The sequence below is a fragment of the Mesoplodon densirostris genome, chromosome 12 (genome assembly GCF_025265405.1).
Source record: "Mesoplodon densirostris isolate mMesDen1 chromosome 12, mMesDen1 primary haplotype, whole genome shotgun sequence".
Classification (NCBI taxonomy): domain Eukaryota; kingdom Metazoa; phylum Chordata; class Mammalia; order Artiodactyla; family Ziphiidae; genus Mesoplodon; species Mesoplodon densirostris.
This window is the reverse complement of record NC_082672.1, coordinates 5,626,250-5,651,410: the sequence shown is the minus strand read 5'-3', so window position 1 is coordinate 5,651,410 and position 25,161 is coordinate 5,626,250. Positions and strand designations below refer to the sequence as shown.

The following is a 25,161-nucleotide window of genomic DNA, read 5'->3' as shown; positions in this document are numbered from 1 at the left end:
CCGCCGCCGCTGGCAGCGCCGCCTGAACTGAGGCGAACTCCGCCGCCAAGTGAGTGAGGAGGAGGAGGAGGAGGCGAGGAGGAGGAGGAGGAAGAGGAGGAGCGGAGTCAGAGCGCGGCGGCAGCAGCAGAGGCGGCCGCGGCGGAGACCAGCCCAGAGAGACCCCGAGCCCGCGGCAGAGGCGGCGGCTGAACGGGCGCGACCAGCCGAGCGAGAGGCGGCGGCCCGGCTCCTCTTCGTCCGGCGCCGAGCGGCCCGCGCCCGCACTCGGCCCGCGGAGACCCGCCTCCCGCCCGCCGGCCTCGTGAGCGACGCGCCGAGCCGGCGGCCGAGGAGCGGCGGCGGGCCGGGAGCGCGTCGGGCCGCGGGCGGAAAGTGCCTGCGGGGGCGGGGAGAGCGCGGTGAGCGCGCGGTCCGGCCGCCCCGGCGCCCGGCGCGGGAGCGGAGCGGAGCGGGACGCCGAGTCCGGAGCGGCCGGCGGCCGGGGCTCCCCGCCCCTCCCTCCTCTCCGGCGGCGGCGGCGGCGGGCGGAGTGAGCTGCGGAGCCTGGAATATGGTCGGGGAAATGGAAACGAAGGAGAAGCCGAAGCCCACCCCAGATTACCTGATGCAGCTGATGAACGACAAGAAGCTCATGAGCAGCCTGCCCAACTTCTGCGGGATCTTCAACCACCTCGAGCGGCTGCTGGACGAAGGTGAGTCGCCTCGCCGGCCCCTCGCGGCCCGCGCCGGGGCGGCGGCCCCTCTTCCCGGGACCCGACGCCCGCCGGAGTATGGGGAGGGCGGGAAGGTGGCGGCCGGCGGGGACCGTGCGCCTGGGGACGGCGAGGCCCGGGCGGGGCGCGAGGAGGCGGCGCCGAGGCTGGGCTCGCGGGGTGCGGCGGGCGGGCCCCGCTGGCGGGACGCCCCCCCGGACGCGGGGCCCCGGTTCCGGGACCCCTCACCGCCGGCGCCCAAGCCGGGTGCGCTGGAGGAGGCTGCAGGGCCCCCGGCTCCCGGCCCGGCCTCTAGCACCGCGACGGCCCCAAGCTTCGCGGGCCTCCCGGGGAGCAGCCCGGCCTCGCCCGCCCCGCGCCCCGCGGGCGCCTGAAGGACACCGGCCTCGGGGCCGCTCCCGGAGGGGGCCCTCCCAGAGGTCGCCGGCGGCTCCCGGAGTGGGAAGTCCAGTGTGGCTTGTGGTTTTTTTGAAGTTTGTGTAGCTTGGAAGTACTCGAGGGGAGTAGCGTGGGGCTGGTTAATTTAAAGGAATTTCAGAGCCGACCGAAAGTACTGCTGATGCAGCCGAAGGCGAGGACAAAATGACAGCGGAAAGCACTTTTTATCCTTTTGTTTGGGGAAGCGAGAAGTGTTCGGGAGTTGAACTTCACTTTTGGGGGTGGGGGTGTGAACGCGAAATACCGCGAGGACACATGTAAACGTAATCCCGCGTCCGAAAGAACTTCGGCGGAGAGCCTTCTCCCGAGGGCGCCGCCGCCTCGGCTGCTAGGACGGGAAGCCAAGACGTTTGAAAGGGCCAAGATAAAAACGAGTAGAAGTTCGCAGCAAAGCTTTGTTGGCGGAGAGCTGTGGCGAGCGAAGAATGACGAGAAGATTAATTTTGGCCAACTCTGGGATTACTTTAACAAGGTCTTAAGCAGTGACCGGGACGATTCGCGTCCGGTGGCTGTGCATTTCTGGGGACGCCTAGGGAAAAACATGACCAACAAAAATGTTTATTTTGAAAATCGAGTAGCGAGGAGTTTCTTCTGCTTAGAAACATCACCGGAGGACTGCTTAAAGAAAACGGAAACTGTGCTTTATAGCGTTGAGCAGGGGATTTTAGATATTTTGGCAAGAATTTTGAGAGATTTTTTACAATAGAGCTGGGGAAAAGGAATCTGAAGGTTAGAGTTGGAATGTCAGGAAAGAACAAAAGACCGGAAATGTCTCCGTGTTAAAAGGTGGTTCAAGAAGAATCCCAGAAGCTTTTGTTGTCAAGAAAGTCATAGAAACAACTTTAAAAGTACAAAACTGTCAGCTATTACTGCGTACTTGTTTTTTTGCCTACATACGTTAAAACATACAGTAGTAGCCCATATTGAAATGGGCTTTTTCCATAGTTGAAACAGCAAATCTGGTAACACGAAATTGTTCCGGAGAAAACCTGAGCTGTCCCTTTAAGGGGTTCTGCTTTTCCTATTTGTGTTGGCATTTGAAAGATTGTGGAGGCAGAAAACTTTCTGGAATGTCAAAAAAAAAAAAAAATTGCTGGAACTCTTAAATTGAGTATTTCCAAATGTGGGCGCTAAGGGGCGCCAGTTATTTTTTTTAAACATGAGAAACGTTTGGAGCAAAATATGTAACATACTCAATTACCTGACCTATATTAAATTTAGTTGAAACTTAAATCATAGGTCATTGCATTTGTCGTTTTGTGTCCACATATGTATTTGAAAACTTTGAAAACACTTTCTTTCAAATTATTGGAACAATTTTATCACACTGCAGAAGTAATACGCTATTTTCTTCTTGGCATATTTTGGTGCAGTTAAAGTTTTGGTAGTATTAGCAAAAATTTTTTTTTCTTTAAGCACAGTTGTACAGAAGGAATCCTTTATAATCATTAAAATGAAAATAGGTTTTGACAGTGTTAGGGTTAAAGTTAAATTGCATTCTTTGAATTAAAATGTTGAATTCAATCAAACAGCATAGGAGATTATTAAAAAGTTTGGAAATATTTTCTTCTCATTTGCACTATTTGAAGTAAATAATTTGAGTTTCTCTGATTAGTTCTGAAAGGGTTCTCATTTGTACTTTTATGTTGGTCTGAAATCTCTCAATGATAGTTTGGAGTTGGTTCTGTTAAAAAGTTTCTAACCTTTGGTTTGGTAATTTTTAATCTTCTGAATTTAGAATTCCAGTTATGTCATTATTTCTAACAAAGGTTTGTTCGTTTCTCTTCGCCTGAAAATAGTAACCATTTGAGTTTTAAATGTTGGAGACCACTGGTTGAGGATGATATATTCTAAATAACATGTATATTTTTTCCCTTTCATTATGGTTTACTCCATCTCTTGTCTCAGTTCTGTCTTGAGTTTTAGCCTTTTCAACTCCCCAGCGTAAAGATTGCTTCTGTATAATAGCTAGGATGTTTAAAAAGGGGCAGCATAATGACTAGGAAGTTTGATTGTTTTTTATCAGACCAGTACAAACACACAGGAAAAGGGGTTATTCCTTAGTGTGGAATAAGCTGCTTCCTGTAATTGTTAGCCTTATTATAAACGTATTTTGACTTAAGGAAAATATTGGTTTCTGAAGTGCATCACGTTTTATCCGTGCTGGGTGACTTAATTCTGAAATTTGGCAAGTTGTGCTTTACCTCTTTGTGGCCTGTCATTGTCCCAAATAAATTAATCATGACTTCTGTTTGTGGTTAGGAATTCTAATTTCCTTTGTCCGTATGATTGGCTGAAAAATTGTTTTAAAATTTAGTTAAAACTGTAAATTTTACTTTAGTGATTAGTTTAATCGAGTTAAGATACTGTACTTGGTTACAGTAGATGCGTCTTCTGATAATTAGAAGTTTTGAATGAGTAGCAATTTTGAAATATTTTTCAAAAGTAAGCTTTTGAAAAATTTCCTTGTCAGTTTGAGAGTTTTTATTTGGCTGGTTACACATTTGGGATTTCTGTGCTCTAGATTTTTTTGGTTGATTAAAACTTGAATGCTTTAGACTGAACATTTTAATTTTATGCCAAGTTAACCTTTAGCCTATATTTTGACTATGGAGTGTGAACAATCTTTTTTTGTTTTCTGTTTTTTGCGGGGTGGGGGAGGGGTTGTCAGCTTTTTCTCCCAAGTATCGTCAACCTGGTTGATTTTTTAGGTTGTGAATGCATTCTAGGTTGGGCCAGTCGTATGAATGACATAACTTCAGTTGATAATTCCGATACTTAATCCTTCATTGACAATAGAGACGATTACAGATAAAACCAAGGTTTAAAAGTGTTAAACTGCTCTGCCTTTAAAGAGAAGTTTTCCACTGAACCTTGGGACCATCCATCCATGGGAAAGAATAGCTATTACTAGGGTTTGTTTTTTTTTTTTTGGAAACCTTTCTTTGTCGTGAAAATGAAACTTAAGCAGGAACACAGGAACAGTATTTTAATGCAAATTGTTTTAATAAAGTATTGAAATTTAGAATTGAGACGGTGTAAAAGTAAAAATAAAATCAGTTTGACTTAAAAATCCCAAATAGGGGGAAATGGAGATCTAGGGATATTAAAATTAGATTCTGATTTTTCAGTCTTAGGCAGATAACGAAAATTAACGAATATGTAGTGTGGTTTATGAGGAAGGCTAGCCTAAATCTTTTTATTGTGAATAACTGAAAAATCAGTGTGTGGCTCAGAAAAAGTGAGCAAACGTGTAGATTAGAGTCTGCATTACTGATTTGAAAAATTCACTTTTTCATGGTCTTTTTGGAGTGAGGGAGGATGTAAGTTTTCTTTTTGACCTCAATTTATTTTCTCTCCCTGTTCCCTCTCCCTTGAAAATGAGGGCAAAAAGTATTTTAAATTAAAATTTGCTTTACTAGTGAACATTTTTCCATGTTAATTTCCATTTGTTATGCATTTACTATTGAATGTATCATTCTCAGTTTTCCTGCACTTCAATTTTCTTTTTTTTTTCTTTAGAAATCTTGATCAGTTTAAAAATTATATGGTGGTTTCTTGGTATTGAGAGGAGTTTTGCTATATAAGTTTACTATAGTTTTGGGTCCCCCCCCCCTCCGAAGAAGCCTAGTTGACAGTAACCAATATCTGTGACAAGCAGATTTTATTTAAGTTGAAGTAATTAATCTGTTGTTTAGGAGCAAAGGTTGTGTTTTTGTACGCACAGTCCTTTGAATTATTAGTAATAAGAAGGAAGCCAGTATTTATAATCAGTTGTTCTTTACATTTTCCTTTTTTCTCCTCACCCAGGAGGTGTCAGCAGCTATAGTAAGGTAATAATGGAAATGATAATTTGTATCACGGGTCATTTACTCAACATTTATTCTGTATTTTCGAAACTCAACTCCTGTAGGTCGGCTGTGTATTTAGAACGCATGTACATACTATGATGCAGGTGACTTCTCTTTCTTAACTTTATCTAGTTTACAAGCTTTGTAGTAAATCTGTACTGCCAAGGATATGACGTAATTGAGTTAATGGAACATAGGTCTCTGCTAATCACATTTGCTACTGTGTTTTGGTATGAGCACCTTTTCTTAAATAGCTTTGAGAAAATCAAGTGAAAACAAGTTAATTTTACCTTTTCAGTGCTTTGTACGTATCTTATTTCTGTGATTATCCCCCTAGTAGTTACAGTCCTGAAGCTGATTGAAGTGCATCAGTTTTCCATACGAACAAATGGTTTTTGGTTTACTTCTCAAGAGAAATAGATTCCTGCAACAGAAGACATGACGTGGACCCCTCCTTGCCTTTCCTGAGCATGATTCCGATGCTCGTTTTTTGAGGCCAGTGTAAGGTTTTTGATTTGTTTTTTGACTCTTTTGGTATTAAGAGAATTACACCAGTGTGATTGTAAGGGCAGCTTTTTATAATCTGACTGGAACTGTATTTTAATTTACTTGAGAATTCAGTGCTGTTAATACACTTTGATTTATAGTGGTGCAATTGTAAGTAAGACTTGCTTTATTCAGTTGGAGATGTTGGAAGTGCTATGCCATTGTTAGGATTTATTTTTTGATTAAGGAGCCTACTGAGGGATTTTCTGTTACTTATATGTCAGCTGTTGTGAAGATATGCAAGGATCTATTTTAGGGTCAAGGGAAGGGGATAGTGCATGGGCCCATGCCAAGAAGTCATAATTAGAATTAGGTACCAATTTTTTACTTACATGATTGACAGGACTTAGTCATTTTCTCCGGCCCCTCCTTTTTTGACATGAAGACAGTTCAGTGTGAATTTTAAGTGCAATAGTGTATTTTTTTCTTAATGAGAACTTTTAGGAAATGCTTATATCCTTTTTTTTTTTGAATTAGCATTTCAGTTTTGGGACTCAAAATAGCTAGATTGTTTGATGTCCAAGTAAGATTTTTACAGCTTTATTTTCATTTAACAGAAAGCAAAAATAGCATTAAACTTTTGCAAAAATAGCATTAAACTTTTCATAGTGAGTACAGTTTGTTTTGTTAGTGTGACTATGTTACGAAATTTGACTATAAATATAACCCCAGCCTGTGTTAGGTACTACTCTCTATGTAGTTACCATCATACTTAACATTGTAATATTATTATCTCTTTTTGTGTCTGTCTTCCTTGTTAGAGTTAGTTCCTTGAAGGTGGCCACCTTATAGCCTGGCACATGTATGATCTCAGATGTTTGTTGAATTAATAAATAGGTTCACACTTTAAATCCTTTTCTCATTTCTAATTTCTCTAAAACGTGGGATTAAGCAGGTAGTTTTGGCAATTAGAAAAAAGGTACGTGTATTTTTTTCTTAAAGGTGGTATTTTTTAGAAATCTTAGAATATTTTTTGCAGTACTTGCCCTCAAGGAGCCTAATCTTAATTTTACTTGACTACCATTGATATGACTGAGAATTAGAAAGATAAAATTGCTTTACTTAAGCAGTAATTTCTAGCCAGTCCTTATACAAAGTATATCAGTCCATAAGTATATCAGTACTCGTCTCAGCTCTTGAAAGTTTTGGCATTTATGGAATTATATAGGTGAACCTTCGTCTAGTCAATTACCTATAAAAGTCAACATTCAATGGATACTTAGTTCTTGTACTCTGCAAAGCACAATAAATATGAAAGATTCCTTGTCCCTAAGTGCTGCTTTGATGTGCTCAGGATAAATAAGGACTGTTTGAATTGTTTTAGTTTAGAGGAAAGCTGAGTATAAACATAGGTGGCTGTTACAGTAATTTAACACAAATAGCGATTTTTAAACACAGGTGTTTCTTAAAGCTAATTTGAAACTGTGCCGTTACTTAGAAGACTGATAAATTGACATTTTCAGTTAACTGAAATTTAACCCTCTTAAAAGGAGTTTACTTTTCTGTTTTAGCCTTAACAGTGTTTTAAAATAAATCTGTCAGGAGTTTTTAACAAATATATAGCTTGTCAAAGTTAAGTAATTTATCCAGAATTCTTGTAATTAATGAGGCAGTGACTGTATTTAATGTATTCAACATTTCCTCAGTTTTCTAAAGCAGAAACTCTTAGTTTGAAAACTCAGCAATCCTATCAAGTCTAATAAAATAAACAAAATTGTGTTTATGTTCATAATGTTGCTTTATGTATTGATTCTAACCTACATATTTTATTAAACTAAATTTTGAGGCTGGTGAAATGAATCAGTTTACTGTAACATTTCTATCACATTACTTACAAAACAGAATTTGTCAATTTGGATGCTTTTCAAGGGTGTTGAAGTCTCAGAAAAACATCAGAATGCCATTAAACCCATGAAGTGGTCCTATGCTGTATGGCCATGGTAATAAGGAAAGAGTGTGTGTGATCACATGTGTGCAAGCATGCATGTATATGAAGGGAGCCATGCAGTGAATGTGAGCTGGCCTTGAAATCCTTGGGGATTGGGTGCTAGGGATGGTGAAGTTCAGAGCAAGGAAGGTTTTCAAAGTAACATCTGCCTGGCCTCAGGATTGAAATGATTATATATCAACAGTGGAAAATGGAGTGGGTCTTAAATAAACACCTGGCTTTGGGCTTTTGTGCAGGATGAGTTGTAAAGTTGGGCATGATCACCTGGTCAGTTGCAGATTATTGGAGGAACCTGTGGCTTTTAAGCTCATTTAATAGTTTAAAATATATAGGAAAAATGAAAAATATATAACATACATGTATTTATTACATTAAAGAGAAAGGAAAGCACTGGTAAAAAGCACACTCTTAGGCAGGCTTTATTTGGAACCTTGTTTTTGTTACTTCAGTGTCATATACTATTTTACAGGGTCTCAAAATTCTTTTACAAAGAGTGTTTGAAGAGGTGTGTATGTGAAAAGAACTAGAAGAAATACAAAACATTTCTTCTTAGATGCAGTTGAGTATAAGGCATATTAAAGTAATACCAGACAGAAGTTCATGGAATTTCAGAGCTACCAGGGTCCCAAGAGTTTGGGGGATGAGGTCTTCATTTCATAGGTGCAGAGACCGAGGTATGGAGAGGTTGTGACTTGTCCACATCACAAAGCAAGGTGATCTGTTTGGTGAATGTGCCACTGCCTGAGCGGTACCAGAGAAGAAGAATGCAGCCGAGTACTAGAAAACCGCTGCCTCAGGTTGTGAACATGAAGGGAAAAAAAGCAAATGGGGGTTTTGCTAATTCTGTGATATGTTGGAGTTGAGCAAAATGCTGGTCAAATTTTCGGAGCTAATATAAATATATATATATACACACACATCTTTTACTGGTAAATCTTTATGATAGTTAAAGGGCTAAAAATAAGAAAGTAAAGGCGTTTTAAGAGGCTTTCAACTCATTCACTTAAACTTCTTAGTAACCAAAGGCTAGAACTTCAGCTCTTAAAATAACATGGTACAAATAAATCTAGTGAATATTTAGTATTGTTGATCTTTTTATTACTATTTTAAATAACTACTCAAGAGGAAAAAACATTTCTGACTGGAAGGTTTTATTTAGAGGTTTAATATTGCTAGGTGATTCGAGTCGGGAATGTATACACTTGTATCAGTTTTAGGTTAGCATAGGGTGGTTAAAAGCATAGGTAGGCAACTAAATAAAGCCAGCCAAGAGGTGGATGATGATGAATCGAGTGGAAATAATGCTGCACTGGGTAGCTCCTACATCCCATTCCCGATGCCCACATCTGGAGCATCCACTGTTGCTTTCAAGTATATGCAAAAGAATTAAGTATAAACCACAGTTACTTGTTTGCTGTGTTACAGTAATTGTATCATTCTGATAGAACTGATTAGAAGAAATAAAAAATTTCTGACCAAGGCCAAATATGAATTACTCGGAAATTAACTGCCCCTAATCCTTCATTGGTGTTGCTTCTGTCACCATTGTTGCAGTGATGCCTCCATTGTTGTGACGTATTCAAGTGTTGACTCTGTGTGTGTGTGCATGTGTACACAAGTGAGCCAGCATAAAGATGAAAATGGATTCCAGTTTCTGTCCATATGCTAATGAGACTGTGTTGCAAAGGAGTAACAGTTCTTTGACAAATAGACCTGGGATTTAATCATGACTTGCAGTTAACTGATTAGTTTGGTGGTCTTGGACATATAGGTAACCTTTCTGAACCTCAGCTTCTTCATCTGTAAATTGAGTTATCAACTGCCCTGCCAAACTTCCAATCACAATACTCAGAGGCTGGAGAATATTATAGGCAAGAGCTTCGTAGACTATAAGGCTGCATCATCTAACCTCTGTCAGCATTTTAAGGTTGTTTCTGATAGGATGGACAAGCAGGTAAGCAAAGCAGTTTGTAGAGAATGAGAGAAGAGAAAAACGGAGAAAGGTAATTTATCCATATGCGCATCGCCTAATTTTTGTGTGCAGGAGGATCATTCACTACTAACATGCTGAAAGTTCAGAAGAAGTCACTTTGAGCTGAAGTGTCTAGTAAGGTTGTTTTGAGAAGTGGAACCTGGGTTGGCCTTCATAGGTGAATGGTATTATTAATCGGTATTTAATGAGGTGAATGGGGGGGTGAAGGATGTTCCAGCAGAAGAGAAAAGTGCAGTGGGGTCAGAACAGTAGTGATGGGAGATTGAAAGACTTTCAGAAAGTGTGTTTAGATGCAGTTACTTGGAATGGCAAATGCATATAGAGAAGTAGTGAGAATTAGAAGAGCAGAGCCAGAAGACTCATGCAGGGCTATATTGTGATGGGCCTTGAATGCCAGGGTAAATAAATAGTTCACCTTTTATTCTGAGTTTTGTAAGGAACCATCGATGGCTCGGGTTATATCTGGGTGCCGTCATGAAATCTTTGGGGGTAAACTAAGAAGAGTGTATAGAATAGATGGATTTAAGAAAGTAGAATTTGGATACAATGTGGAGAGTTAAGAGATAAGGGAATTTAAAGAAATTGTTATACTTTCTCGAAATATTTAACAAAAATATATTTTGATCTTTCTGCATTTTAGATTTAAACTCTAGAGTTTTTTTTAAAAATGGTGTTTATCTAAAAATAAACATGCATACAAATTATTTTTTCTTTACCCATAAGTCCCTAGGTATCTCTTTAAAAACTAGCAGTATTTTACATAGTGACTTCACACTGAACAAAATGGATTAATCATACAACTAATATAATAACCAGTCCACATTCAGATCTCTGTAGTTGTCCCCAAAATATTCTTTGTGACCGAACTGGCTTGTGCAAATCAGAATCTGACTCAGGACCATTCATTGAATCTGGTTGTTAGGACTTGAAGTCTCTTAAATCTAGAACCATCCCCCCCTTTTTTTTTTTATGACATTAATGTAACTTTCTTGTCACTGGGCTTGTTCCTTTATGTCATCTGTATCTATTACTTTGGCAGTTAGATCTAAAGAATTGGACAGGTTCCAGTATAATGTCATAGGGGATACTGTGTATTTAATGTTGCATCGCTCTGGGGGCACAGTTCTGGTTCTACTGTTAGTGAACCTAAAATTGATGATCTGGGTTAGAGTGGAGATAGACTGATCTTTCCACTGTAAAGTTAGGTGTTCTTTAAAAGGTAAAGCTTTCTTTCATCAGCAAGGGAATATTACTATTATAAAATAAGTTCCTAATGGAAAAGTCAGATCGGTGCTTATTCTTATTAATTATTGGTTGGTTGTCAAAGTAAAGTGTTGGTTTCCTAGCTGGCTCAAATGGTGACTAATGAATTTTTTCTGTGTTTCATGATAATCATTATGGGCTCATGGATCTTCATAGACTCACTGCAATTAATATTCTTTTTGATACTCAGGTTTTCACAATTTTGGCCTGTGATAATCTAACTGGCTCTTGTGTCTTTTGAACTCTTCCTTGCTTTTTGGGACAGTTTGATGCCCCAAGCTCACCTGCCCCACAGCTAGAATTAATTCTTTCTCCAAGGTTCTTTTTAATGGAAATGGTATTAGAGATGTGAATTTAGGCGCCAGACATGTTGATTGCTGTCAGGGTGAGGTTACTTCCAGGCCATTGGCCATTTTCTGAGCTAGACAGTATCGTTTTTAAATTCATGAATTCATGTTTGTATTTTCAATTCAATTTTAACATTATATTTAATTTTATAATCATATCTTTCTTTTTTTTCCAACACCAAAATATCATGGTTTCTGACAATGACAGAATTACTTATTTACTTGATCCTACAATGTAGAGAACATACTTTCAAAATAATATTACTGATAATAGTAAAACTACTGAACATGTTTAAATGTTTTTTATACATTTTAGACACATTACAGATTATAGGTAGAACCAGTGACCTCTTGTTCTTCTGATTGTGATTTTCTTCCTTCTTTCTTTGGCTTTATTCTATCTATAGGGTTTTTTTTTTTTTTCCCCTACCAAATCTTGTTTTTGACCTTTTGATGATGTTATTTATTAGCTAAGTTCTTTTCTTGTTATACTGACTGTTTCTATTAGCTTTTACCCCATGTCTAGCAGAAATTAGAGGAGAATATATTTTATAATCAGGGGTTAGTGAGTATGTATATTTATGGAGGTAAGATCCAGAGAGTTAACTTAAAAGGAGAAGGTTGTGCTGTTCAGGCTAGTGATTTGTATCTTAAGCCTGAAGGGCAGGAAGAGAAGAGAACATAGCAGGCGAAGTGTTTTAATTTAGTAAATTCCTCTGAATAATATCGGTAAAAGGATAAGGATAGCCCTTTAGGCTTTAAAGTTCCTGTGAGTTAGAGAAAAATCCTTAGGTAGAAATTAAGTATTAAAGTTTTATTTCTAAGTAGTTGCAAAATCTCTACTGTAAAGTTTTTGTCCTTAAGACCTTTTGGTAGTAAGGAAGTTATGTTCCAGCAGATGGAGATATTAGTACACAAAAGACAGTGTTTAGTGATTAAAATGTGTTGAGAAATAACCCTCTTGCCAGAATAGGAAAATTTTCTCCTCTAAATTGTAAGAGAAGAGTTGCTGAGGAATGTAACAAATATTGGTTATTGACTTTATTAATATTTGGGGTGGTATGTAAATCAGTTGTGGTATTTCTTTAAAGAATTTGTCTTTTTAAGAGACTGTGTTAGCTATAGAAAATATATAAAATATGACTGGTTTAGGACATTGGATTGATTACAGCAGTTTTCTGAAATACAGTTTTTACCTTTACAGCTTCGTTGTTTGAAGAGTTTTTGTTTGTTTTGGAAGGGGACTAAGTCTGTTTAAAGGTATTCTGTTTGTATACTATCTTTGCAATTCTAAAATCTTTAACCAGGTAATTGATTTCTGTTTATTAATCTAAGTAAGAAAAAAAAAGTGTGCCATAGTTTACCATTGCATGATAAAGTTCTTTTGGAGATTATAGTTTTACTATAGTAATAAAAAATTATCAGCAGTAAAAAGGTAATCTTATCTCAGTTTATTATAGTTTATAGCATTCCTTTTAGGTTTTTTTTTATGGTTAGGCAAATATTATATATTTTGCTTTAATACTGCCTTGCAATTGTTAAAGAAATATTGCTTATTTAAGTTCCTTCTTAGGAACTTTTTGATTTGTGGAAGTATGTGTTTCATTAATAATTAATGCATTTAAATTATATTTTTCTAGTTATACTGAGGTTTTTTTAAATTGCCAACTCAATCATAAAATACCATTTTTCCTTCCATCGCGTGAAGTTGAAGTCAGACATGGGAGAAGAATAGATATATTATCTTTGTTTATATGTAGAGGACCAGGGAAGAAGAGATCTACTGTGGTACCTTTGTAGAACTGTTAATAACTTGCATTTTACTTTTTCCCCAGACTGTTCTTTCTCTCCATTTTGTCATTCTTGAAATGTAGAGAATTGAAGATGCAAACTTTTTTTTTTTTTTTTTTTTTTTGGCCACGCTGCACGGCTTGCAGGATCTCAGTTCCCCGACCAGGGATCGAACCCGGCAGTGAAAGCGCCTAGTCCTAACCACTGGAAGGCCAGGGATTTCCCGAAGATGCAAACATTCTAAATTTACCTTTCACAACAGGGTGGTTTGTAGTCTCTGAATCCTGGGAAAGGTGGTGGTGTGAGGGCAGAGAGTTATCATAGCATACTGTCTTTGAACCTTAATGTGAATTTTTATTTTTCAGGGGAAGATTTTGTGTATACATTTTTAAGATAGTTTCTTCTAGTCATTTGAGAGTTTATGAGAATCTTAAATATCTTCCTCCTAGTAATCATTAAAAATGTATTGTTATAAGGAATTAGACACATGTATTCTTATCATAACAAGTACTCTTCATCTCATAGAAAAAAAAATAAAATGTATCAATTAAAAAATGAAAATCACCCATAAATCAGTGATAGTGACTCTTAACATTTTTGGTGAATTTCCTTCCATTCTTTTATCCCCCCCCTCTATTTATGGATATGACAACGCTGGGATCCTGTTTTAATAGTATCACTGAGTGTGTTTTTTTTTTAATAAATTACATCATGAGCGTTTTCCCTGCCACTTTATATCCTTTAACAACATAATTTTTATGGTAACATGGTTCGTCTTACAGAGGTCTGTTAAATTTATTAACTCTTCTCTATTGGACGTATCATTTTGCTTTCAGGAAGTTGTGTGGTGATAATATCAGTGGTTTCAGAAGTTTATTACTTACTGTTTAAAAAGCCTTAAGCTACTGAGTGTTGTAACTGGGCCCTGTGAATACCGAACTCTTTTATTTCTGTAATGTGGTAATTGGAAATCAGCATTTTATGCTGCATTCCAGTAAAGTGATTGCTCTTATGTGACATGCCATTTTTGAGTAATGTCAGAGTTGCATATTTCACATATTAGCTTTTAACGACAACATATTTATTTGAAAGTTTTTATTCTATTTGCAAATATTTGAATGCATACTATGTGTGGGATGTTCGGAGGAGTACAACAAGGCTTCAGATTCATTCCATATCTTCAAGTTGTCTGAGTAGTAGGGTGGGTAGCATGAAATAAAAGTAATATAAAGTAATATAAACTAGAGGGGGCTAAAGACTTGCTAAAGAGGTCACTTTAGGGTAGGGAGATTATGGAATGTTGCAGGAAAAGAGGTAAAAAACTTCACCTGGCTCTTGAAAGATAAGATTGAAGCGGTGAAAAGGTAAGGGAGTAGTGCTGTAGACAAAGGGAACGCTATCCTTGAATGTGAGAACATTTCGTAGGAAAAAGAAAGTAATTCTCTACTGTAGAAAAGCTTAAATGCCTGGATTTTAGATTCTGTCCTTTTGATAATGGGAGACCCATTTAAGGTTTTTCCTTTTATATCTTTCTCTTAGTTGATTTTTTCATTTATCTGCCTCCATATTTATGTTTAGTGTATATTAATGTGACGGATAGCTATGCTTGCTACAGATTTTCAGATTTTCTTGACTTATTTACCCCCCGCCCCAGTATTTTGCCACTTCACTACTTCTTCTAATCTACACATACCTACTTTGGCTGGCTTTCTGTTCTGTTTTACTGGTACATTTGGATTTACTTAGCCTTTTATTACGATGCCTTTTGTTTTATTTTTTTTCTGTATGTGTCTGTTGGTGATTGTGTTGGGTTTAGGTGCATGGGGGAAGAGGTACATCTGGATTAGTGAGTGTGATTTCTAGAATGGTGAGTCTAAGCTGTGTACTAAAGGTGAGTTGCTGGCATATCTTGGTCTGTATGTGTGGTATGGGTCTTTGTCTTATGCTTGCCTTTCATCATCCCCTCCATTTGCTTTTGCTCTAATGGCTTGAAAGACTGAGCTCTTAGGTTGGAGGGGAGAGATTGAAGATCTGCTAATTTAACTGTGGTTTGATGGAGGCTTTAGGGAAGTGTTTTTGAAAACCGTTCCATGTGATACTGGCTTCTTGAAGTGGTCTGAGAACAGAAGGGTTCTGTAGTCAAAGAAGTGCTGCGTATTCTTTTGTGTTGATACGTTAAATATCCAGGACCTGCAGTCAAGAATTTTCTGAAATTGCTTGGTAAAGGAATGCCGTTTTTACTTTTCTTCTTGGAACTAGTGGTGTGAGGATATATTATGGGACATATTAGAGAGATGATAAGACCTGTGGATCTAGAGAGAGGAAGGTTTAAATAATAATTGGGAATCTTAATTTTGAATGAGAATGCTGGTTCAAGTCAGTTCAAAGTACCCTTTGAAAAGATAGTTAAATTTCTTTTAGTTTGGGACTGTTTCAAATTCCATCTTGAAGGAAGCAAGAAAAGTGCCCTTTCTGGCTTTATATTTAAACAATTGAGGCAAAGTGTTTCAATAGTGAATTTTATTTCAATTAGTGTATGTTATTTAAATAAAAATGTAGATGTGCTATTTTAAAAAGTATAATTCTCTAAGTAAGAAGAGAATCTTGACGATTTAAACGTTAGAGTGAAACATGCTTTGAAATAGATAAGCACATAGAAATATGTTGATGTTCTAATATATGCCTGGTTTAAGTGTAAAATTTTTACATTTGGGAACTGATGAATTGTAAGGCGAAGAGGAATTGTTAACTTTTGAAAATAAAAATATTTGTTAGAGTGTTTAATAAACATTGAGATGCAGTGATGTAGTTTTGTGAGGTCTGTAAATCAGTAACCCGTTGAGTGTTTTCTGTGAACTTCTGTTTTAATCTATGCATATAAGATGTTAGCTCTCTTCGTTGTTACAGCAGTTATGCAGTCTTAATCATAAAATGAAATTTTGATGACATTTATAATTTGCAGCAGCCTTTCAAAAGGGGGGAGTACAAGGGTTGGATGGTAGAGTAGCATTTCACCTGGAAGGCCCAAAGGATTTTTATTAAAAATTTTGTCCTTGTTCAAAGAAAAACCCTGTAATTCAGATTTTAAAGCTGGAATGGATCTTAGAGATCACAGTTCCATCCTCTAATTGAATAGTATGTAAATGCAGTTCATTTACATGAAGTTTCATTTTCATGAAGTTTTACAGATTAGAAACTGCTGCTTTCAGAAATGGTAGCTCATTTGGCTCTTGTGACAGAAGTATATCTGTAAGTTATATTATTGGCCAGAGGGTACCTTTGGGCCTGATCCCCTCTATGGAGAATTATGTCATGACTGATAATTTGCATAATGTGACTACCTTCTGATATGAGTGGTCTTAATTATTTTAAATTTTATTTCATTGCTTGAAATATCTACCTAGGGTATTTTAACTTTTCCTCTAAATAAGAATAAAATTAAGCATTTAATGCACACAGTGATATTGTCATTAAACTGATGTTTCAGGTCAAAGACAGAGAAGGTTCTCCTAGGTTCTTGGTAGACTCCATTAGCATTTTCCTGCAGGCTGAATCTAGGTCTAGGAACAATTTAGTGTATATTTGGATAAGAACTTTCACTGCCCATGTTCTCTACAAATATTTTAAAGTCATTTGTTAGAGTAAACTATTCCTCTCCCCCTCCCCCCACCAACCTTTCCTTATAGATCTAGGTCATGTGTCCTAGAACAATGTGATAAAAGTCCAAGATGAAGATAAGGGAAAGTGAGAAAGCCACTTGGTATCTTTTGAATACTCAGTTCAGATTCTGTGTTGTTGCTAGACTAATATTTAGAGGTGTTTGTGTTGATGTTTTGTACAGATTTTAGTTTCATAGGCCAGATAGAGTAGACTTATCTAAAATTTGAAGGGTGATTAATTTAAGAGAGGTGTCTTTAAAAAACACTATGTTGTTCTTTTTTAAGTCTTGAGTAAAAGAAAATACGAAAAGGGGAAGAGAGTAGAGGGATGGATAAATGGATCAGTTAGAGAAGGACAGTAATGAGGGAAGATGAAAGTAAGATATGAGTTAGAAAAATCCTAGGTTTGTTTTTAGGTTATAGGAAAGAGTACAATTGACCCTTGAACAACACGGGTTTGAATTCCAGGGGTCCACTTATACGTGGACATTTCTCTTTTTATAAATTTATTTTTTGGCTGCGTTGGGTCTTTGTTGCTGCACGCGGGTTTTCTCTAGTTGCGGCGAGCGGGGGCTATTCTTGGTTGCAGTGCGTGGGCTTCTCATTGCGGTGGCTTCTCTTGTTGCGGAGCACGGGCTCTAGGCACGCGGGCTTCTTCAGTAGTTGTGGCTCGCTTGCTCTAGAGCGCAGTCTTAGTAGTTGGTGGTGCATGGGCTTAGTTCCTCCGCGGCATGTGGGATCTTCCCAGACCAGTGCTCGAACCCGTGTCCCCTGCCTTGGCAGGGGGATTCTTAACCACTGTGCCACCAGGGAAGTCCCATACGTGGACATTTTTCAACAGTAATAAAACATGGACTACAAGGTCCATTTTTGGCTGGATCCGTGGATGCGGAGGGCCGACATAACTTATACCTGGATTGTCTACCTCTTTGTTCAAGGGTCAGTTTTGTTTATTTTACATGTCAGTAGGGGATGTGAGAAGTGGAAGTCTTTCATTTTGTAAGTCAAGAGTCTCCTTGATTGTTAACATTATTTATTGAATAACAAATATTTATTGGGTTGGCCAAAAAGTTTGAACTTTTTGGCCAACCCATATATGCTGACAGTATAAAAGTGAACCAGAAAAATGGTATAAACATGAACCAGAAAGGTATATATCTTAAATTTTTAAATGCTACCTAAAAAGAGAAATACTTTGTTATGTACACATACATATATACTTATATAACAGCTGAAATGAAAGTTTCATGAAATAATAATTTGTATTATCTCTGATGTAATATAGTATTTTTCTGTTCTATTCCATTTAAAAAATACTGGTTGTGACTAATACTATAGATTGAATGGATTGTGACCTGTGTGGTTTTAGGAAAACTGATGTTGACTCCTGGTATAATTTAGTTTTCAATAAAATTAAAAAAATAAAATCCAGCACTTTGCTGGGTGCTGGAGTTATTACAAAGATGAGTAAGGCATAGTCCAGTTTTTAAGGAGACATACAATGGAGTGGAGACAGAAATGGAATAAAAAACGCAGTGCAGTGCTTATATTGCCGTGACAGAGGCATGCACAGGTTAAGATGGAAAGGAATCACATCATTTGCTAGCAGGAAAATGAAAATTTATTCCAGGTTCACATTGCATGATCTGATAATTCATCTTAATGTGAAATTTAAGTTCTCTTTTATCCCCTGTAAATTCTAAAATGAATACAATGAAGTTTACTTGAAAATAAGAGATTTCTGAATTTTTGGTCTACAGACCAAGTTTGTAAAAGTAAATGTTAATTTTATAGATAATCTTTAAAAAAAAATCTAAATCACACAAGGGAGTAGTATTGTTGTCCTAAATACGACATGGTGACTAGCTCTAATGCCATTATTTGGGAAATATTTTTATTTCTTTTCTGACTTTTTTTCCTTTGAAGTTTATATTGTGACTTATTAAGAAGGTAAAGTTAGATAGAAGTGTTACATAAACACATATATCTTTTAAAATTATCTTTGACCATTGGCTGTTTGCCCAGATAGTAAAAGTTAAGGTACAATACAAACCGTGAACTTTTGAATGATAGGATAAATGTGGATACTTAATTATCCAACACTGAAAAATTATGTCTCTGTATTGGAATTTGGAAATATTCTGTATATTGACTTTTGTGGTTAACTGATTTGCTTGCAGTAACACTGAATGTGAAAATTAGGAAATTGGTTGCATTTTATCTTTAAAAACTTAAAGCATGGCATTTCTATAGAATCTAATTTCGTTTCTGTGGGTTACACAATTGTTACAGGTTTTTCCTGTGAGTGATACAGCCTACTGCATCAGGTTGAGGAAGCTAATGTCTGAGTGGATGTGGTGGTTGCCTTAGAATGATTTTGCTGTTCGCAGTGAAAAATGTTTTCCTTACAGTTCTTGTGCAGCAGGCCATGGAGTAAAGCACATTTTTATAATAAAGGTGATGAATTTAATAGCAAGCTGGCAGCCAAATGGAAATTGCAGACCTTGATACTGGGAGAAAATTGCCAGTAAAGCAACTCTTGAGAGAACAAACTTTAAATTTACCCACCCATTTCGACATTGAGGAGAACTTGGGGATCACAGGATATTTTGCTTGGTCTGTTAGGTTCAGATGAATGACACCTGAGTGTTCTATTTAAGAGTTAGAGATAGTTGGTTTAAAGTTGCTTCTGCTTTGTACATAAAGCCTTTAACACATACATTTTTGTATTAAAATTCTAAAATGCTTCCTTTTTGTATTTCAGCACATTGGTGTGCCTAATGAATTGAAATCCATTTACCACACTTAACGTTCATCTGCTGTGTAATTCATGTTTCTGCCGTTGATATGATGGACTACAATCTTAAAGGATGCAAAATAATCTGGGTTTATAAGCAACATTGAATTGATAGAATGTCTGTCATATAAACTATCAGTTTTTGCTGTTTTATATTTAAACAGTTTATATTATAAAATTTAAACAGAATAATAGAATTTCTATTATGAGAAATCTGGACTTTGTCACTTTTTACTCTGAGGTAACTAATGCTTGTTGTTGTTTATGATTAACTTAACCCTTGTTCCAACATGTGGCGTTTAGGATGTTTAACCCTGAATCTTGGTTATATTGTTGCATGTATTTTGAGGTGTACTTTCCCCCCATGATACACACATTTGTTAACAGATGTGTGTCCAAGTTTAGAGAATTATTTGTGACTATTGGAAAGTGAGGCTTTTTGGAGGATGGTCAATGTTTAGAATGTAAAAAGACCAATGAAAGAGATAAAAATATTTCTTAGTATACTTACTGAAACTACTGGGTTCCAAAGGGAAATAAGGATTTCTTCTAGGAGGTTATCAGATTTTGCTTGGATATATAACCCTGATCTGATAGATCTTATTTTCTGGGCAGTATGGTACATTTCTAGAGTAGAGCTGTGACAAGTGTGTGTTCTCTTTAAGTACAGGATTCTAGAAGTGTTTAGTTTTAAAATATGGGAATTTAAATTTGATGGTTGAGAAAGCAAGAATAGAAGGAAGAAAAAAGGCTTACAAATTACTTCTCTGTTTTTAGCAAACAGTTTATTGAGATTGTGCACGTGAGAGTGAAGGTAAGAAATTAAGAAATAGGAGTATTAGTTTTTCTTATTAAAACAAGTACCAGCAGTTGTATCTTTGCCGTCGAAAGTGGTTTCATTTAAATTACTTTTAAGTGCCATATTGTAATAACATCCATATGAGAAGTAAGCTTCTATGTAATGTTGGAGATAAATTAGAATGTTTAGCCATCTCTGAAATTTGCAAAGTTTAAAATAAATCAACTCCTTTATTCTTTTATCAGTGATACGTGCTTGTTCATTTGGTTTATTTGGCTTAAGTAAGCTATGGCAAGTTTAGAATTCAGAGATAGACCCTAAAGATAATATTCTTTACGCTAGACCTTTGTGAGAGAAGTGAAGTACAATTATTTTAACTCTGATGCTCCTGATCCAGTAAATAAGTATGTTGAAAGCTTTATTTTCAATTTCAGAAAAAAACTAAAATTTCACACACTTAACATACAAGATGAAGTTAGAATAAGGTATATGGAATCTATATAAATTGTATACATATATAATATGTATGTTAATATATTTCAACAATATTTCATATTTTATATGATATGTGTAGTATTTGTATATGCACACATATAATGTATGTATATAACATATATAACTTTAATGATATATAAGTATTGTGCGTGTATGTGTTTGCATGCATGTGTATATATGTATACACATCTGTATACATATAGTACTTCATTAAAACTGTACTGCTTTTCTTTAGTAGGCTAAGTATAATTAGTTGTTTATAGGCTGATACTGAATTCAGTTTCCATAGATATTGGTGGTGGTTTACTTTTTAAAAAGGTTTTTTTGGTTTGTTTTAGTGATACGCTTCCATTCACATCCAAATCTATTATTGTGATAAAGGGGGCCACGATTTAGTTCAAGATTGTTTATGTCGGAGTCCGAAATACCTGAAGCACCTAAGATTCTGAGTTCTGAAAGGGTTTTAGAATTATGTGTTTGAAAAGTCACATTACTGAATTAGCTCAAAATTACAGGATTGTCAGTGGAGTGAAGTAAGGGGAGTGTTCACGGTAATATTGCAGTTTCAAGGTGACAGTGTAAGATGTGATCCTTTTGTGTTGTTCTGTTTGTTTTTGTTTAGATAACTTTTAAGATATTAAGTTGTAGATATGTAAAGATATATTACAAGCCAGAATGTCTTCTCAACTTTCCTTCCCCCAAATTACTCATTTGAGGTTAAAATAATCTTAAAACTCCTGAAAAGTGGTTAAACCAAAACAGGTCAGATCCTGGAGCAAACACTTTAAAGAAGGTATTGTGGGAAAGGTGCCAGAGAGCATTTACTCCAAGTATTTAAGAGTCATTTTTAATAAGCTGAGTGTACTGAGGGGTTTCTATTTGAGTAGTTTGTAAGGTTTTCTAGATTATATGTTTGAATATTTGAGGAAGAGCTTAGTAAAAATGAGTTGGAAAAATTAAGCTGTATCTTTGTTACTTTCTGCCTCCTTTTGTCATTTATGGTGAATTTGTGTGTAAGAAGTCAATTGCAAACAGTATTTGGTAGGTGCCTTTTCTGAGTATCTTTTATGTCTATAGATTCTGCAAGAAGACCGATTACAGATTTTATGTAAGAGATATTCATCTGATCAGCAAATATTATCTTTCAGACCCACCTGTCAGTATACATAATTTTACAGAGTATATAATTTTACATCACAGTCATCATTAGTGATGATGATATGGACATAACACGTATCAGGCACACTCTCGCTCTCTCCATTATCTCGTTTAATCTTTCTGTCAATCCCGTGAGCTGGAAATAACTCCATTTTATAGATGAAGAAATGGAGGCTGACTGAGACACTATAATGGGTTTTTTTCCAAAGATTGCACTTTCAACAGTTTATTCTTTATCACAGATTATTATTTACAGTTTTTCAGTGATCTGTTCTGTAAATTTCTTAAAAAGTAGAATTTTACCTAACTTGTGAACTGATAGTTTATGTTCGTTCTGGACAAAGACCTGGAGAGGCAAAGTTTTTCTTTCAAGTTGTCTTCCGTTATATGCACAGTACATTAAATTATCTTTAGCTACTGTAACTACCACTCTAAGGAAGGTGGTGGTGTGTTGACTGTGTAAATAGCTTGCTTGACTTGAAAGTGTCATTCTTTTCATAAGAGAAAAGATAGCACAGCATGTTCAGAATGTAGGAAGTATATTAAGTTTCATTCAAAACTTGTTCCATTTAATATTGACCTTCTGAAAGTGGGTTCACTTTTTAAGTCTTGATACTCTGATGTCTTTCTGAAGGTTCCTGCTAATGCTCCCAGCCACCTATGAATTGGCCTGGCGTTGAGTACTTTTATGGCCTTTTCCACTTAGCTGCTTTAAAAAAAGTATACTGGGGGGTTCTAATGTACATCTTATCCTTTTCTTGCCTATGAAATTATCTGACTAAAGATGGCAGATCTTGCTATACTTAGTCTTCCTAGGGGTTTGGTTTCAAACTGCTATTAAGGAGGGCCTCTAATGACTGGATTTCACTCATTTTTCAGTGTGATAAGGTTGGTACAGTGTTGTTTGAAATAAGGTGTTTTTTTTAGATTTTGGTGTTTATATCAGTAATTTTCTACTTGTCTCTATCAAGGCAGGCTTTGGTGAAGACAGAACTGTTCTTAGAAATTCTGTTTGTTACAAACTTTCCACTGGGAAAAATACTTAACCGTTTTCAAGGAACAGATACCCAGTGTGAATGGTAACCTGAATGTCTTCAAACCTTAGCCATTGGCTGCTCTAAAATATTTGAGAAGTTTTTGAGTAAATGAAGAAATACCTTGAGCAAGAAAAACAGAACCACTTGCCTGGATAATCATAGACATTACTAAAAATAGACGGGATTAGAAGTAAGAAAACTAAGGTTTGGAAAAAAATCCTTGAATGGGACAGAAGAATATATTTTAAGCTTTTTTCCCCCATGTATCAGATCTATCAACATAATTATGTATCATAAGAGTGATAAATATATGTCTATGTTTTTCCATTTTTATTCTCCTTTTCTTCATCATGATTAAAGTGAGGGTTTATGCATCTAGAATCCAATTTTTCCCTAGCTTGGTCTTTTCCCACTATAGAACCAAATGAAACCATAGAACTCTGGCTTACTCTTTAAAAATTGCTTTGTCTAGGGCTTCATTGGTGGCGCAGTGGTTGAGAGTCCGCCTGCCGATGCAGGGGACACGGGTTCGTGCCCCGGTCCGGGAAGATCCCACATGCCGCGGAGCGGCTGGGCCCATGAGCCATGGCCGCTGAGCCTGCGCGTCCAGAGCCTGTGCTCCGCACCGGGAGAGGCCACAACAGTGAGAGGCCCGCGTACCGCAAAAAAAAAAAAAAAAAAATTGCTTTGTCTAGTGCTCAGGCCCAGGTATTTATATCCCAGGACACTCAGTCTCATGTGTCAGTCACTTCTAGCACTCTGATCTATTTACATAGAAACCAGTTCTTACTGCTGGAAGAATTGTGATGGCAAGAACCATGTAGCTCACCAGTGTGTCCCCAGCACAGCGCCTGATGCTGTGGAAAGATGGGTCGTTTTCAGTCAGTAATAGGAGCTTTTTGAGCATCTGTTATGTGCCAGACACTCTACAGATATTTGTTAAGTGAAATCATTTTTTCTGTCTAACTCAGAAGCTTATTAGGGTCTTGAATTATCTTAGATGTGCTTGTAAATGAGAGTAGTCATAGACCAGCAGTCCCCAACCTTTTTTGGCACCAGGGACCGGTTTCATGGAAGACAGTTTTTCCACGGATGGGGCAGTGGTTCAGGTGGTAATGTGAGTGATGGGGAGCAGTGGGGAGTGACAGATGAAGCTTCGCTCGCTTCCTGCCCGCCGCTCACCTTCTGCTGTGCGGCTCGGTTCCTAACAGGCTGCAGACTGGTACCGGGGGTTGGGAACCCCTGTCATACACCTTAAACGATTTGTTGAAGGATATGCAGCTAGTCCCCTGGCAGAGCTTAAATGAGAATCTCTTCTTCGACTTTCATTCTACTTTTAATTTGGGTTGTACCATTCTTTCTTTCCTTCATCATTATTGTATATATATCTCTACGTTTCCCTCCTTTTTTCTTTATCCATATCTCTGAGTTTTACCCTCTTCCCCATCTTTTTTTTCCTTTTCTGTTTGACCTCTTAACTGTCTGCCATCACTGCTTTTCCCATCATCAGGACCACTTGTTTTCGTAGCAACCAAATTTAATTTTGGGAGTTGGAGCAATAAGGTATGGAGTCAGACCTAGATTGGGATTCTGACTTTTTCACTTTCAAGTTATGTGATCTTTGGTGAAAGTACTTAATCCCCAAATCCCAGTCTTGTAACTATAAAGTGGAGATCAGAGTAGTACTTATCTGTAAGGAAATCCATCTAAGCAGACTGTAATAATGAATTGCTGTCCTCCAAGGCAGACTTTGAAGAGAGACTCATACCTTGGAAAGAAGTTTGACCTCATTCATCTCATCTTTGTTTAAGAGATACTTCTCCTCCTCACTGATTGTGTGGTACCCTCCCCACCACCAGTCAACTCTGTTTCATTCCCAGGACTTGCCATTTTGTGAGATCAGGAGGAAAAAGTTTTGGGGGGGGCAGTTAAGGAGTGATTTTGAATGTGTCAGTGTTACATGTTTAGAAGGCAGTTGGATACAGGTGTTTGGAAAGGAGAGGGTTCATCTGGAATGTCCTTAACCAGGGTTCTTGTTGGATGGTATTGGTAAAACTTTTACGATAGCGCTTTAGTTTCCATTACAATGAGTTAAAGTTTTATGACCTCAGAAAGACTGCTGTATTCTGCATTTTAAAAGCTCACATTAAAAATGCTTTCCAAGAATATTAAGTGATAATAGAATTGAGTCAGTAAAAATACAGTACGTGTAGTTCTGCCAGTAGCATATGTAACATTACTTAGACTTTCTGAATCCAGTTCTTTGTAAAGTAAAACGGCGTTGGTTTAATTAAAGGGGATCATATTGTTTACCATATTAAAA

At 37.4% G+C, this 25,161-nt stretch overlaps 1 protein-coding gene across 7 annotated transcripts in view; it reads left to right on the top strand.

The window, feature by feature from the left end:
• Positions 1-336: 336 nt before the first annotated feature.
• QKI (QKI, KH domain containing RNA binding) overlaps positions 337-25,161 on the top strand; it is a 139,337-nt gene continuing 114,512 nt past the window's right edge. For 3 of the 7 annotated variants that reach the window (XM_060115335.1, XM_060115334.1, XM_060115336.1), the window contains exon 1: positions 462-695. In XM_060115335.1, coding sequence (XP_059971318.1) covers positions 554-695 — 142 coding nt within the window. In that variant the 5' untranslated portion in view covers positions 462-553. Of the gene's footprint in view, positions 696-1,477; positions 1,941-25,161 lie in introns of those variants that run through there. The other 4 variants (XM_060115338.1, XR_009534023.1, XM_060115337.1 and 1 more) reach the window with 4 other exon arrangements.